The 14,321-nt window shown below is 51.9% G+C and overlaps 4 protein-coding genes across 4 annotated transcripts; 2 read left to right on the top strand and 2 right to left on the bottom strand.

Annotated features, from left to right (window-relative positions):
* Positions 1 to 5: 5 nt before the first annotated feature.
* On the bottom strand, positions 6 to 1,388 carry C8Q69DRAFT_398992 (hypothetical protein; the record flags this gene model as incomplete). Its single annotated transcript, XM_028627828.1, has 2 exons — positions 6 to 412; positions 545 to 1,388. The coding sequence occupies 2 exons, from the start codon at positions 1,386 to 1,388 to the stop codon at positions 6 to 8; spliced, it is 1,251 nt and encodes a 416-aa protein (XP_028487743.1).
* A 266-nt stretch (positions 1,389 to 1,654) lies between these two features.
* Positions 1,655 to 3,431, top strand: C8Q69DRAFT_457750 (putative erythromycin esterase). Its single transcript, XM_028629933.1, has 2 exons — positions 1,655 to 3,173; positions 3,245 to 3,431. The coding sequence occupies exon 1, from the start codon at positions 1,790 to 1,792 to the stop codon at positions 3,158 to 3,160; it is 1,371 nt and encodes a 456-aa protein (XP_028487742.1). The 5' UTR covers positions 1,655 to 1,789; the 3' UTR covers positions 3,161 to 3,173; positions 3,245 to 3,431.
* Positions 3,432 to 3,461: 30 nt separating this feature from the next.
* C8Q69DRAFT_159663 (hypothetical protein) lies at positions 3,462 to 6,061 on the top strand. Its single transcript, XM_028625647.1, has 2 exons — positions 3,462 to 3,774; positions 3,896 to 6,061. The coding sequence occupies exons 1-2, from the start codon at positions 3,730 to 3,732 to the stop codon at positions 5,864 to 5,866; spliced, it is 2,016 nt and encodes a 671-aa protein (XP_028487741.1). The 5' UTR covers positions 3,462 to 3,729; the 3' UTR covers positions 5,867 to 6,061.
* A 757-nt stretch (positions 6,062 to 6,818) lies between these two features.
* On the bottom strand, positions 6,819 to 13,469 carry C8Q69DRAFT_428831 (putative TBP associated factor). Its single transcript, XM_028628464.1, has 4 exons — positions 13,060 to 13,469; positions 12,972 to 12,989; positions 7,530 to 12,908; positions 6,819 to 7,469 (listed from the first exon to the last, which is right to left on the bottom strand). The coding sequence occupies exons 1-4, from the start codon at positions 13,068 to 13,070 to the stop codon at positions 7,172 to 7,174; spliced, it is 5,706 nt and encodes a 1,901-aa protein (XP_028487740.1). The 5' UTR covers positions 13,071 to 13,469; the 3' UTR covers positions 6,819 to 7,171.
* Positions 13,470 to 14,321: the final 852 nt, after the last annotated feature.

Below are 14,321 nucleotides of genomic sequence, written 5' to 3'. Positions count from 1 at the left end.
ACCTACTAAGGAATCGTCTTCGGTTCCGGACCCAGATACCCAGATCGAAATGCTAAAATAGAACGATGAGCACACATGCTATCCCACTTGACGGAGCATAACAAAGTATCCAGGTATCCAAGGACCAAAGTAGACGTAGACTTACCTCCCGGAATCAACGCCGTCGCATACATCACCCTCGTGATAGGTCTAAGATCATCCTCATCAAACCCGTCCGACAAGGACACATCCATATACGGATCCCAGACGTCAACAATTGCATCCGCGTAGCTGGTCAAATCCTTAGTACGCTCTTTGTCGTCTGCGGTTCGTTCAGATTGGCATCTGATGCCTAGCGCGGTGCCGAATTCGCGGAATGCGAGACGATATCTGATGTTTCGTTCTAGATATCGGTCGATTTCGAATAGTTCGTCTGTATCAGAAGCGAGGGGGAAAGGTATTGGTTAGTCTCTGTTTCTCCCATTCCTTTTTGGCAATATAACATGAATCAAAGTAAGGTAAGAAAGAACGGGCATGATCTGGGGGGTAGAAAGATGAACTATACAAATCTGCTCAAAACACCTCCCCGTCAACCTCGTCGCCCACTCCTCCCTATCCGCAAACCAATGCGCCGTCCACAGCGTCATTCCCAAATCCAATGGATCACTCGAGACGAAATGCTCCCCCTTTCTCTCCATCACACGTTTATAATCCCCAATCTCCTCATCAAGCTTCTTCCCCTCATTCATCTCCATAGCCGCAGCCTGCAGGAGCCTAAACACCACATACCCATCAATCGGATCTAGATTCCCCTCTGACGAAACCAACGGAATCGACAGATCCATCGCCATCTTCCAAACCATTCGCGGCCTGGTTGATTTGCGATTAATGAAAAACCGCGGATGAATCGCCTCCGCCAGCTGCACCGCCAGACGGTTATATTGCGGATCACCGCTCGCGAGCGATACGCGGTTTAGAGCGAACATCCATATCGTCAGATAATGATGATACTGGCCGTCTCCGTCGGGGCCTCGTTCGTCCATTTTGCCAATTCGTAATCCGCCCCAGAGGGGCTCTTGGTCTGTTGCGCCGGGGAGACGAGCGGTGCCATCGCGCGTGCGGCCGAGGATGTTGTGGACTGTGTCGACGAGACGGCGAGCGAGGATTAGGTATTTGTCGTCTTTGGAGCCGGTTGGAGCGAGTGCGTTTGTTTCCTGGTGGAGGGTGAGGAAGTTGAGGACGCCGAAGGCGTCTGTCCAGAGATATCGGCCGCGATGGCCGCCGGATTTGGGAGGGGGGGTCCAGTTCGATGGGTCTGTGATGGTGGAGAGATCTCCGTATACACTTGACATTGCTTGTTGGAAGCGGTGGAGACGTGATGGTTGGGTGTGGGTTATTATGGTGGCCATGTTTCTGCTTCTGATATTGATATTGATACTGATGATGGTGTGGAGTATTATGTACTTCGATGCTGCTCCCAGACGGTGATACATGAATCAAAACAAGCAGTATAATATCGAAAAGCAACCTTCTTCTTCTCCCAGATTAGCTCCTACTGACTACCGTATGGATTATCGGAAAAGAAACCGCGGGATCGTTTGTATGTACTTCACGTTGAAGTCATAATGATCCTGGTTGGCGTTACCCGGTTATGATCTCATGTTTCGTTTTTCCCGGAAGGCGAAAAGAAAAAGGTGAATCCTCGACAGACGCTTGCGTTGATTGTTATTGTTATTGTTTTTATTGTGTGCTTTGAAAAATAAATAAAAAAACCAAACAAGAAACAAATAAGAATTATAGAGTGTTGTGGATGAGATTTCCGGCTCTATTCCCCATGGCTTCCCGAGTCCAACAGTTACTGGCCGCCGCGGCGCGTCCGCTGCCTGATATCTCAGATCCGAGCTTTGGCTCGCATTTCGATTCCTTTGCAGATTACAAGGTCATGCTGCTCGGGGATGGCAGTCATGGTACATCCGAGTTCTACTCTGCTCGCGCGCAGATCACTAAACGGATGATCGAGCAACATGGCTACAATATGGTCGCTGTCGAGGCCGACTGGCCCGATGCAGAAGTCATTGACCGATATGTACGACTGCGTCCCGGCCCCAAGGCGAAGATGGGGACCGGGGTCAGAGAAGAGCCGTTCAAGAGATTCCCTACTTGGATGTGGAGGAATCGAGAAATGCAGGACCTCGTGGAATGGATGCGAGATCGGAATTCGAAACTTCCTGCAGAGAAGAGGGCTGGCTTTTACGGTCTAGATCTCTATAGTATGGGAGCGTCCATTCGTGCAGTTGTTGATTATCTCGATCACGTTGACCCAGAGGCGGCCAAGGTTGCTCGTCGGAGGTATGGTTGTCTGCAGCGCTGGGTGGATGATCCAACCATGTACGGATTGGCTTCTGTCCAGGGCTTGGAGTCATGCGAGAGACAAGTGGTCCAGATGCTCCGTGAGCTTCTGGAGAAACGACTGCTGTATTCCGCAGACATACATGATGGTGAAGAGTTCCATAGTTCTGAGCAGAACGCCTTCGTGGTCCGGGATGCGGAAGCCTACTACAAGTCGATGTACTACAGCTCGGCCAGTTCCTGGAATCTGCGAGACACCCACATGTTCGAGACGCTGCGGCGCTTGCTCCAGTTCAAGCCGTCAGATTCCAAGGCAATCATCTGGGCGCACAACTCCCACTGCGGCGATGCGCGATATACCGCCATGGGCAGCCGCCGCAACGAGGTGAACATTGGCCAACTGTGCCGGGAGCACTTTGGCCGGGAGAATGTCACTATTCTGGGCTGCGGCACCCATACTGGAACTGTGGCCGCAGCTCATGAATGGGACGATGACATGGAAGTGATGCGAGTGAACCCGTCTCGCGCTGACAGTTGGGAGATTCTGGCGCACAATACGGGCATTCCTCGTTTCTTCGTGGATCTTCGGCCCAAGAGCACTGATCCAGAGCTGCGGACGGCCATGAGGGAGGAGAACCTGCGTCTGGAGCGCTTCATCGGCGTCATCTACCGTCCCGATACAGAGCGTATCTCCCACTACTCCCAGGCGTACCTCCACAACCAATTCGACGCCTATATCTGGTTCGACGTGACCAAGGCCGTGCAGCCTCTGGAGAAGGTGCAGCCCAGGACACCACTGGGAGTCGACGAGACCTATCCGTTCGGTCTGTAGATCAGGGGGTGTGCTGTGAGTTGCATGATATCATATTATGTCAGATGACATTCTTCACGAACGCGTCTGGCGCTTGGTGTTTACCATGGAGTCATGGACTGCAGGATGGTCATTCTTTTGGTTTCTGGAAGGCCGAGATGATATTGATAGTCGGCATGAACGGCGAACACGGGATCAAGGCGGATTTCCACGGTTATGTCATGATGTGTTGGGTATAAGTTAAGTTATGTATCAAAATAGGATCATCGTTGTCATTGGAGTATGTACTTCGTAGCGCATTCCTCGTAATCGATAAGGAGAGGGGGAGTGTTTCGTGTTGAATCAATCTATAATAATCTATAAAAATGCCCGCGGGGAAAAGCAAAGGCGGTGAAGTTTGACGTCAAGCGCGCCGTTTGTTTACACTTCCGTTTCGGGAAATCGAACATCAACGCTCTTCGCACTCTCAAGTTCCGCTCTCGAATCCCACCAACTCTCTCCATCCTCACCCCTTCATCCTCTCGTCCACCGTATTCTCGAACCATCATCCTCTATCCAGATTGCTGCACTCCTTTTGAACATCAATCGGCATGGTTCGCCGCTCCGCCCGCCTCAGAGGCGGCACGCCAACCGAGGTGAGTCAAGACGCTGTCAAAAAGCCACTCGGCCATAGCAACCCCATTTCTGCCCGCTCCTTCAGGAGACCCAACGGTGCGGATGACGACGTAGGGCCGCTAACAGGAAATACGAACCCAGGAAGCAAAGCCATCACCCGCAACGGTTGCAAAGCTGTCTGCTCTTACGGAACGCGATGAAACCCCCGAAGTTGGCTCGCAGCCCAACATCGAGACAGTCATGTCGACGCCGGCTACCAAGTCTGTCCAGGGGACGATGTCTGCATCCGCTACCAAGTCGCCGCTGACCAAGACTCCCACCACTGCCGGCGACGTCAAGCCACCGCGTGAAGAGATGCATCCGAGTAAAGCACGGCACAGCACGACCAAGCAACCAGACACTGGCCTCATTTTGGGCTTCAATCCTATCAAACGCGATGCGAACGGAAACGTGATCAAGGACGGAATCCTGGAGAGCACTCCCACCAAGGCGAGGTGTTCGCCGCGGAGCGACTTTGGCACGCCCGCATACGAGTTCAAATTCCCCCAGGACGCTCAGCTGAGCGAGGAAGCAAGAAAGCTCATGGAAAACGTTCGCGAAGATGTGGCTAGAATCAAAGCAAAGATGATTCTCGACAAAGCGGAACAAGCTCGTGAGGAGAGCAAGGCAACAGACTCACAGAATGCCAGGAAGATTGCAAAGCCTAAGGGTATGACTGGCCGTTTCAGCGAGGCTCATATGGCCGAATTCAAGAAGATGGACTCCATTGCAGGTCATCCGTCTGCTTTTAGAGCTACTCCAGGCCGTTTCCAGCCTGTTACAAAGCCTCTCAAGCGTAAGAGCTCGAAAGCCTGTCTGGAGGAGCGCTCCTCGCCTTCCAAAACTCCGACCACCCCATCCCGCATCGCAGAACTGGCCACAGCGAAGCGCATCAAGAAGTCGGAGGGTGATGATGCCTCTACCGGCCGATCTGAAAAGAAGGCGGACCAGCCCAAGATATCGCGGCCATCGGCCATTTCTCGTCCAAGGGCGTCTATCCGCAGTTCCTTGATGACACCAACCAAGGCCTCGTCATTGCGCTCTGCAACTGCCAAACCATCGAAGGTCTCCATGCTGCCTGTGGCACGCTCGCCTCTCTCCAAGATGACCACCATCCCACGCACTCCTCAGACGGAGTTCAATCCCAGATTGAAGAGTAACCTGCCGAGTCTTGGTAACCTTAAGTCGATTCTACGTCGTCATCAACCCTTGTTCTCCAACGACCCGGTGAAGATCGCAGCCGGCACGCACATCGCCTCTCCCGATTTCAATCCGGATATTCAGCTGGATAAACTGTCGTCGGTGAATTTCATCGATCCCGCCCAGACGCCTTCTCCGAAGAAGAGGGTTGAGTTCAGCCCAAGCACCAAGTCTCGTTACGAATTTGCCCTAGCGTCTCCTTCACCATCCAAGATCCCGGCACCCTCCACCAACACCCTCGAGTCTGACGTCGTCTATCCAACTCTGCCGCTCCAGACTCCCGAGAAGGAGAAGAGCGAACCTAGACAGAACAACGACAAATCGAAGACTCCTGCTATCCGTCTTGTTCGAGAATCTGCCCTTCCAGCTGCCCCAGAGAGCCCGTTTCCCAACATGCCTGCTGTTCCACATGGCATCAACAATAAAAAGCGCCACCGGGATAACGAAGATGATAAGGACGCGGAGCCGGAGAAGAACGAATCCAAAGAGGACAGCGACAAGCCGAAGACCCCTGCCATTCGTCGTGTTGGAAGATCCGCTGCGCCGCCAAGTCCGTTCCCCAACATGCCTGCTGTTCCGCATGGTATCAACAATAAGAAGCGCCACCGGGACAGCACAGATGAGAAGGACGTGGAGAATATCCCACCAGAAGCGAATGACGAACGAAGCAGCAAACGTCAGAAGATGAGCTCTACTCCCGTGGCCAAGGTTGCGACCCCTAGCCCTCTGAAGAAGCAGCCTATCAAGAGTGCGACTCCCAGCCGCATCCTCCAGAAAAAGCAGGCGACTCCTGCTAGTGCTCGAGACAGGGGCAAACGAATCCTGAGTTTGAGTCGTCTGAACATGCTCGCCAAGCCAAAGCAGCGCACCTAAATCTCTACCTACGACTCATGTCGGAAAGTCACTTTCTCGACGAAAATTGTACCAACACTCCGGGCTCCCATCTATCGGAGCCAAGGACTCGGGGCCCGGGGAACAACAGCCTGGTGAGCTTCTGCTCAGTATTGGTTCCTAAATGTCACCGCAAAACTCGGGTGTATTTCTCAACTCACCCCTTACGCCTTTCATGAATCATTAGATTGAAATAACTTCTCCTCGACGCCTCGTACGTTGAGTTTTGTCTCAGTGACACATTGTTTTCGGCGTTCTAATCAAAGAATCCAGAGTGATGGTCGTTTGGCGTTTTGTGGTTGAATCCTTTTGTGATCTTCCCTTTTTCCTCTTTCCTCTCAGATCTTTCCATTCCATTCCAAATACGTGTGCATGATCCAGGGATGCGAATGGAGCTCACATAGTTATCATCAAGACAAATCTTCATGGGTTCCTGTTTGTGTGGGATGTGACTGGATCACGTTTCATCTCTCTGCTCTTCTTGTTAATGCTTGGGTTCCTCCGAAAGCATGCCTACTTGCTACGGGGTTAATTTACCACAAAAATGCTTTCTGTTTCTACTTTCCACCAGTGCATATTGCTTGCTGTTTTTTTTTTTTTTTTTTTTTTTTTTTTTCTTTCTTGCTATCTTGCTTCCTGTGTAAAGTAAATTGGGGTAACTAGTTTATCTGCTGTTTTGAATCTGAGTAAGATATTATCATATTCAATAAGGAATCATGTACGTTGTACTATATTGCTATTATTATTTAGATACACATAATTAATTTTCGGGGTAGCAATGATATTGTTCTCTCTAGGAAAAGGAAAAAAGAAAGTATCGTAAAAGAATCTCTCCCATGTGCACCATTTCCATTTCCATTTCCGCATCTGATTCTGGAAGAAAATCATCAGTGTACTAATATCTATCTAACTAAATACTAATACAAGAGAAAGTAAAAAAAAAAAAAAAAAAGGTCATCTCATCTCTCTCTCTCTTTTCCCCCTTCTTTCCTTGCATATGCTAAGCAAAAAAAAAAGACATGCAACGAAAACGGGGTACCAATTCAGGATAATGAAAATAACAAGAAAAAAAAAAAGAAAAGTAGTTCATAAATGATGCTAATAATAGAACAGGGTTCGTTCGTTTCTTCGTGTCTCCGTCCTGACGCCTTCGACCAAGTAAAGGGGAAAAAAGATAAGCCCAAGATGAAATGCATCCAAATCGGGAGAAGAAGAGAAAATGAGAAAAAAAAAAGTTACATAAGTACATAAAAGGGGATAAGGGAGGGAAGGGGGGCTTCAGGTAGGTTATCCCTTCATAGTGTGCAGGAAGGAATCTAGGTCGTATTCTTCCTGGTATTGTTTGTCGTCCCAGAGTTCGCCGAGATCGTCGAGCCAGCCTTTCTTTCCCTTTTCTTTGACTTCGCCGTCGATATCGACCATGTCGATCTCGTTGCCCACGGCTGCGTCGCCGGGTTTCTCGGCGCCTTCGGCTGTTTCGCCTAGGTTGAAAAGATCCAGTAACTGGTCGGTATCCATGGTGTTGAGGCCGGCGTTTTGTTGGTTGACCACCGTCGAGGCGACATCGATCTTGAAGCGTTGGAGACTGGGCAAGGGTTAGCACGTGCTTGTAATGTGAGTTGATATGGGCAGCATGGTAACTTACTTCAAAATCTTTTCCTCTAGTGTGCCTCTGGTAATCAGACGGTAGACATTGACGACCTTCTTCTGGCCGATACGGTGAGCACGGTCCATAGCCTGGATATCCTTCTGCGGGTTCCAGTCATGTTCCACGAAGATGACCGTGTCGGCACCAGTGAGATTAAGACCAAGACCACCCACACTCGTTGTCAAAAGCAGCACATCGTAACTGGGATCGGTGTTGAATTGATTGACGATACTCTGGCGCTTCGTGGCCTCCACACTACCATCAAGGCGGAGATACTGTACCGAAGGAAGCAATTTCTTGAAAACATCGTTCTGTACGATATCGAGCATCTCCTTCATTTGACAGAACACCAGAGCGCGGTGTGGGCTGACATAACTGGCGCCAGTGTCCAGTTCACCTTCATTGCCCGGATCAGCACCGATACCGCAGTCAAGGAGGAGATCGCGAAGAGCGGTAAGTTTGGGTGCATGGGAGATGTCCCGGATGTGCGAGTGTTTAGCAGCGAGATACCTCTGGACCTCGTCATATTGTTTGTGTCCCTCCTTCACAACGAGGGCAGGGGAGTTGCACAAGCGACGCATGTACTGCAGAGCCTGGAAGATATGTTCCTTGGCAGCCTTGTCTGCACTTCCGACCTTCTGCACAAGGTCCTTCTGTTCCTTTTTCGTGAAGTCTTCGAAAAGCTTCCGTTGCAGCTCACTGGGGTCGCAATAGTAGTTCTGCAGGATCTTCGGGGGCAGATCGTTAAGCACTTCCTCCTTAAGGCGGCGCAGCAAGAACGGAAGGACTTGCTTGTGGAGCGCTTCGATTGCCAGGGCACCAGCCTCTTGTTCCTTCGAGGATGACTTGCTGAAGCGACTAGCCGCAATTGGTTTCGCGAATCTATCCAGGAACACCTTCTCCGTCCCCAAGAATCCTGGCATCAAGAAGTCGAACAACGACCAAAGCTCCAAAACATTATTCTGGATGGGGGTTCCCGACAAGATGAGACGATGGTTGCTAACGAGACGCTTGACTGCCACCGTGATCTTGGCCTTGGGATTCTTGATGAGATGACCTTCGTCGAGAACACAGTAATTCCAACTAATGGGCATAAACACATCATTGTCATTCCTGCAAATATCGTAGGATGTAATCACAATGTCTGCAGACTCGAGCTGGCCCTTGAGTTTGGAACGTTCCGCTGGAGGCCCGACATAAGCCAAGGTAGAGAGGAAAGGTGCGTATTGTTTGATCTCTTGCTGCCAGTGTCCTGACAGTGTTGGGGGGCAAACAATCAGAGAGGGAAGCTTGCGGACTTCCGGAGCCTGGGTCTTGGCGAACTCTTCGGCCCTCATGTGGTGGTCACTTGCAACAATGCAAATGGTCTGCAAGGTCTTACCCAGGCCCATGTCGTCACAGAGAATGCCATGTAGGTTGTAACGATTGAGGAAAGCAAGCCAATTCACCCCCTCTTGCTGATAAGAACGGAGCTCTGCCTTGATGGCGACGGGGATCTGGAACGGTTCGACCTTGCGCACATCCAGCATCTGGGACATGAACTTCCTCTCACGGTCACGGCCCTTGAGAAGTTCTTCCGACAGGCCTGGCGGGTCCGGAATGCCGGCCTCAAGAGGAACAAGCTTAACAAGGGTTGCAAACGATGTAGTGGCGAGAAGTCTAACATCATTGTCCGAATCGCTCATTCTTCCCAGAACAGGGACGACCAAGAAAATGACATATGGCAGAATCTCATCTTCCATCACGTGGATCAAGTGGTAGATACACTCGATGGCGCCCTGGCGATAGTGAACATCCAGAGCATTGTTGATGGTAGGAAGAACCTTTTCCACGAGCATAGTCATGCCCTCCACTGTGATCACACTACAGATAGTAGCGAAACACTTGGCGGCCGCATACCGGATAACCGAAAGCTCGCACTGAAGAGCCTTGGCAATAATGGGCATTAGGTCGATCACCCACGGGTAGAGACCACGATCAAACTTGGGAAGAAGGGCACGAAGCGTAGAAAGGCCATCCACAACCTCCTGGCCGAGCTCATTATCAGGCTCCCGGATGCTCTTTGGTAGTTCCCCAGCCAGGGCATCCCGCAAAGGTCGCTCGATAAGCGCAGCCAGATTAGGCACCTTCTCAAGCAAAAGCGGGCCGAATTTGGAGGCCAGTTGTTCCAGAGCCTCTTTGGCTCCTCGTCGCATGATCCTGGCTTCCCTGGCTTCTCTCTCGAACTTGGCAGCATCAGGATGGTCTCGTCGATCTTCTTCTTTCCTAAGGGACAAGATAGTCTTTTCGAGGTGGGCGTTGTGCTGGAACTCTGGAGTTTCCGAAGTATCGACACAGCAATACTTGACCAGGTTGCCAATGACTTTGTCCACAGGGCCACGTTTCGCAGCTGCGGTGTAGTAGCCGACCAGGATGGAGATCGCAGTGGCCGACCGTTGCTGAAGTTCAGCGTTCTCTTCTTTCTTAATGCTGTCCATCATGCCCTTGATGATCTGACTTGGTTTCTTGGGGATATCCTGCATAGCCACCAGAGCACCCGCGGCCGCGGCTCGGATACGCATGTCTCGGATATCCTTGACAGCCTTGGCTTCCTCTATCGCTATCGTCGCAGTAGATCGAGTATCATTCAAGAGTTGCAGAGCAGTAACGCGCTGGGCCGGCGTGAGGCTCTTCTTCAACCGCTCAAAGTCAGGGCCGATAACCTTTTCTGCGTCGGCGATAGAAAAGGCATTGGGCCCAGCTTCAGTATCACCTTGGACGACGACAGCAAGCGTCGGGAGTCTTGAAGGAGGCACATGGCCATGATCTCTAAAGGCATTGAGGAGAGAATGGCATTGGGCCCTGGCAATTTGCAGATAGCAAGCGATATCACTGTACCATGACGGGCGTTCGGTTTCGACAACTGGACGTAGCGATTCGCACAGGAGCGACACGTACTTGCTGCTGGTACCGTTCTTCCTTGCGTATTCTTCGACAATCATCGAAGCAACGAGTTGAGAGCTTGATGCCGGCCAGTTGATGCCGGAAAGAATAAGTTGCCAAAGACTTGGCAGCTCGTGTTTATCCCACAGCGTCAAGAACTCTCCGAGAGCCTTCGCAGAATAGATCTTCGATCTCATGAGAGTCTCAGCTCCCACGAGGTCGACATCACCTTGAAGCATGTGGCCATCCACATTGTGGGTTGAAGGGAGAGCAACCTCCTTCTTCTCCGATTTACGTCTGCGTCCTTTGGCTGGTTGTTCCGCAGCAGGTGTGGAAGCACCGGGAGAGGCAGACTTTGCAGGAGTAATCGCTGCACTCGAATAGGGCAATCCAGATGGTTTGATAAACAACGAGGTATTCATCGGTATCGGATATCGGGGAACTCCAAATGGACCCAGACTCAGGGTGATCAGCGGCTGGACGTGAGAGACCAATTCGCCTTCTGATTTGAAGAAACCACGACTCTCCAGGGCTTGGAGAAGCTCTGACCAGACCTGGAGAGATTGTTTCAAGACACCCTCGTTCCGCTCGACCAACAAGTTCTGGAAAACAAGTCTCATAGTCTTCCCATCCACCCAGGCATTCGTTCCTTCGCCCTCCAGTTTGAGGAAGGTCATCAAGGCTCTGAGAACAGCCGCTCGTACACTCGTAATTGTGTGACGGAGGAAAGGATACAGACGTGGGACCAGGTTAGCAAAAGACGCTTCCGGGTCGTCCGCGGCATTCGCTTTCATGGCATCGAGGATCTCAGGGAACGTGCAGAGCTTTGCTAAGAGATCCATCACGGATCCAGTACTCGCGCTCAGGTCGTCCTGCAAGTTGGAAAGACAGTCCCACACGATGTTGATGAGTTGGTTCAAAGCGCCAGCCCGAGAGGAGACAACCTCTCCGGCAATTGGGACCAGAGTAGCCGCACTGACAGCCCGGACATCGTCGTCGTAGTCTCCGAGACCCTTCATGACAGCTTGTAGGACTCCATCGACTAGTTTGGGATACTTTACTAGCAGGTCTTTTCGAACCGCTACGAGATATCTCAATCCAATCATGCCACCATGGCAGACCTCCCAAATGGGACGATCCAGACCCAAATCCGATTGCATGATGATCCTATGAAGAATGTTATAGACTGCAACGACTGACTTGGCCGGCAAGTGGGACAACAGAGCGCCAAGAGTCTGGCCGACTGTCTCTCGAATGGGAGCGACAACATTGTCAGAAATGTAGTCACCGAAGCGGTCCAGCATAAAGACACAGACGAGTCGACAGGCCAGATCATCCAACCATCGGCGGTTCAGAGCATCGTTCTCAGCCCTACTTTTCCCATGCACACGCCCAGCACCCAAACCCTGCACCCGGATGACCTCTCGCAATCCCATTGCAGCTCCGTGACGGATCTCCCAGTTTGGATCAAAGAGATCCACCATGAGAAATTCACAGACGTGCTCGTAAGGCCATGTCAGGCCTTGTTCTTCGGCTTCCGTCTGGATCACAGGCTTTTCAGGGACAACGGCGCCCTTAAACTCGGAGACGATCTTCGAGTCATCATCCCCGCCGTCCCTGTCGAGCGAGAAATAGTCTGGCTTCTGCTCCCCATTGCTTTCCTCGGTTTTGATCGGGTGGGGGGTAGGAACGGGCGCGGGCGTCGATACCTGATCGGAAGGTTTTCGACCAGACACATCGACCACGCGGACCTTGTTTGCGCCCATCTTGGCGTTCTGCTTGTTTTTGCGCTTGAGCTGATTCAGCTGGCGCTTGCTTAGACCAGACTCATCGCCGTTGGGATGTTCTAGGGGGGATGGATGAGGGGAGGAAGCGTTTTGGACGCTGTTCTGGCGCGACAAAGCCGGCAGAGACGTGTCCAGCTTGGGACGTGACTGTTGCTGCAGGGTGAGGTTGAGGTCATTATCGTCAATGAGCTCGTCCTCGAGATACTCCCCAGCGAGACCCAGCCGCGACGTCAAGGTCTTCTTCTGCTGCTGTAATCGGGAGGCCGGGTCCATGGCGGCCAGAGAGTATTCATATTCCTTGCCGGCGGTGCCAAGCAGCTTCTTGCCGTACTTGAGAACCGAGGAGATGTCGAGACGCTCGAGTTGCAGAAGCGAGTCGTCTTCCGGTAGACCATCACCTTCTTGCTTGATATCAACGTCTTGGTCATCCTCTGGCTTCTTGATCCCCTGGCCATCATCCTGGTTGGGGTCGAAGGGCTCTGCATTGGCGGCGATCAGCCCGATGGCCTTGGCGGCAGCCGTCCGTGTGTCCCATGACTTGGACCGGAGATACGGCAGAATGCGACCTAGCAGATTAAAGAGCTCATCTGGATGCTGCTTCTGCACATCGGCCAGTTGCTGGGCGGCCGTGTTTCTGATGACCTGAGTACTGCCGGTCTCGAGCAGCCTACGTACATGATTGGTCAGTCCGGATGAAGGCCATGATTGGCTGCGGCGGGAGGATACTCACGTGACCAGACGATCGAGCCTAGCGAGGAAAACGGTTAGCGCGGTATCGCGGGATGCAAGGGCCGGTATGGCGGAAAACGGTAACTTACCTGGAAGTCATGGCGGCGTTGCAATAATCATGCAATAATAAATATTACCTAGTATGATTAACGGGCTCGCCACTAAGTAAGGCGGCAACTGGGAAGTAGATGACCTCAGGTCACGGCGCAAGCAGAACGGGACTGTAAATAACACGAGGCAATATTGATACAGAGCATGCGCAATGAGGCCGACCGCCTCCGGGTATCAGCGCGCGATCAGAGCGAGCGACGAGCGACGGTACAGCGACAAAACAAGCCGGACGCCCAGAGAGCTATGGCTAAGGCCAGCACGCGTCGTCCATCCGCGGCAGCACGATGGGTCGGGGGGAAGAGGTGGCGAGTGGAGGGGGGGTTCAGCTAGGGCAGTTAGCTAGGGCAGAGTCGCAAGAGTCGTTGCTGCGGGCTTTGGTTGCTGACTGCGCTGGATCATCGAGTTTTCTTCGAGGTCACGCAGCCTGTTTATATCATTGGGGCCATCTGGAGGCCGGCGCGCCTACCCATGTTTTGCGCGCCGTGCCCTAAACCGCTTTCGGTGCTAGCGCCTCCACACGGGCAAAGGGTTTTTCAGGGTCACGTGAGATCAATCCCGCCGCGCGATTCTCTGCTCGCTGTGTGGGCGATTTTCTTCCGTGATCGTCGACTCTCTGCCCCCTGCGTGGTCGGTCTGCGTCTTCATCCAACTGCCAAGCTAAATGCCAGATGGCCTCATCACAGCCGCAGATACCTGACGGGGGTTCGCGGATGACAGCGTCTATCGAGTATGCGGGATACGTGGAGCAGGACTGCTCTAACCATCAGATCGAGAGGAAACATCTGGCGAGATTCTGTCAGTCTTAGTCGGTCGCTCTATGAGTCTTTGATCTTTGGGTATTCTGCCTGACAAGGATCTACATACAACCTTAAATCTTCTATCTACCTGAGGGATTACCCGTGTGGCAGTACATGTAACTACCGGGAATATTCCACCGCTGCTGCTGGCCTGTGTAGCCGACATATGTACATTCCAGCTATAATCTTCTACATTGTCTTGTCCCCTTAGGGAACTGGCCGTTGAAAGACGTACTCTAGTCTTCGTCTAACGGGTCAGCAATGGTTCAATCAGAGTGCTTTGATTACTGTGTACAATGGATGTGGAACCCCTCCGTCGAGCAGACATTATGGGAGCATATTTTTATATGATATCTACTTCGCGCTCCAAATAGCCCTGCCAGCGGAAGCTGAGTCCTGTTCTCCTTCTTTTCAACTCCAGCAGATAGCTTTTTTTTTCTGGG

The sequence above is a fragment of the Paecilomyces variotii genome (genome assembly GCF_004022145.1).
Source record: "Paecilomyces variotii strain CBS 101075 chromosome Unknown C8Q69scaffold_2, whole genome shotgun sequence".
NCBI lineage: Eukaryota > Fungi > Ascomycota > Eurotiomycetes > Eurotiales > Thermoascaceae > Paecilomyces > Paecilomyces variotii.
Note: the sequence above shows the minus strand (reverse complement) of the source record. Positions and strands in the feature narration are given on the sequence as shown.

What these genes read in the sequence shown, in the direction of transcription:
- C8Q69DRAFT_428831 (XM_028628464.1), bottom strand. An exon ending in CTAGAGGAAAAGATTTTGAA is followed by an intron (nt 7,470 to 7,529) that starts GTAAGTTACCAT and finishes ACCCTTGCCCAG; the next exon opens with TCTCCAACGCTTCAAGATCG.
- C8Q69DRAFT_457750 (XM_028629933.1), top strand. Translation starts at nt 1,790, where the DNA reads ATGAGATTTCCGGCTCTATTCCCCATGGCTTCCCGAGTCCAACAGTTA.
- C8Q69DRAFT_159663 (XM_028625647.1), top strand. Translation starts at nt 3,730, where the DNA reads ATGGTTCGCCGCTCCGCCCGCCTCAGAGGCGGCACGCCAACCGAG. An exon ending in GAGGCGGCACGCCAACCGAG is followed by an intron (nt 3,775 to 3,895) that starts GTGAGTCAAGAC and finishes ATACGAACCCAG; the next exon opens with GAAGCAAAGCCATCACCCGC.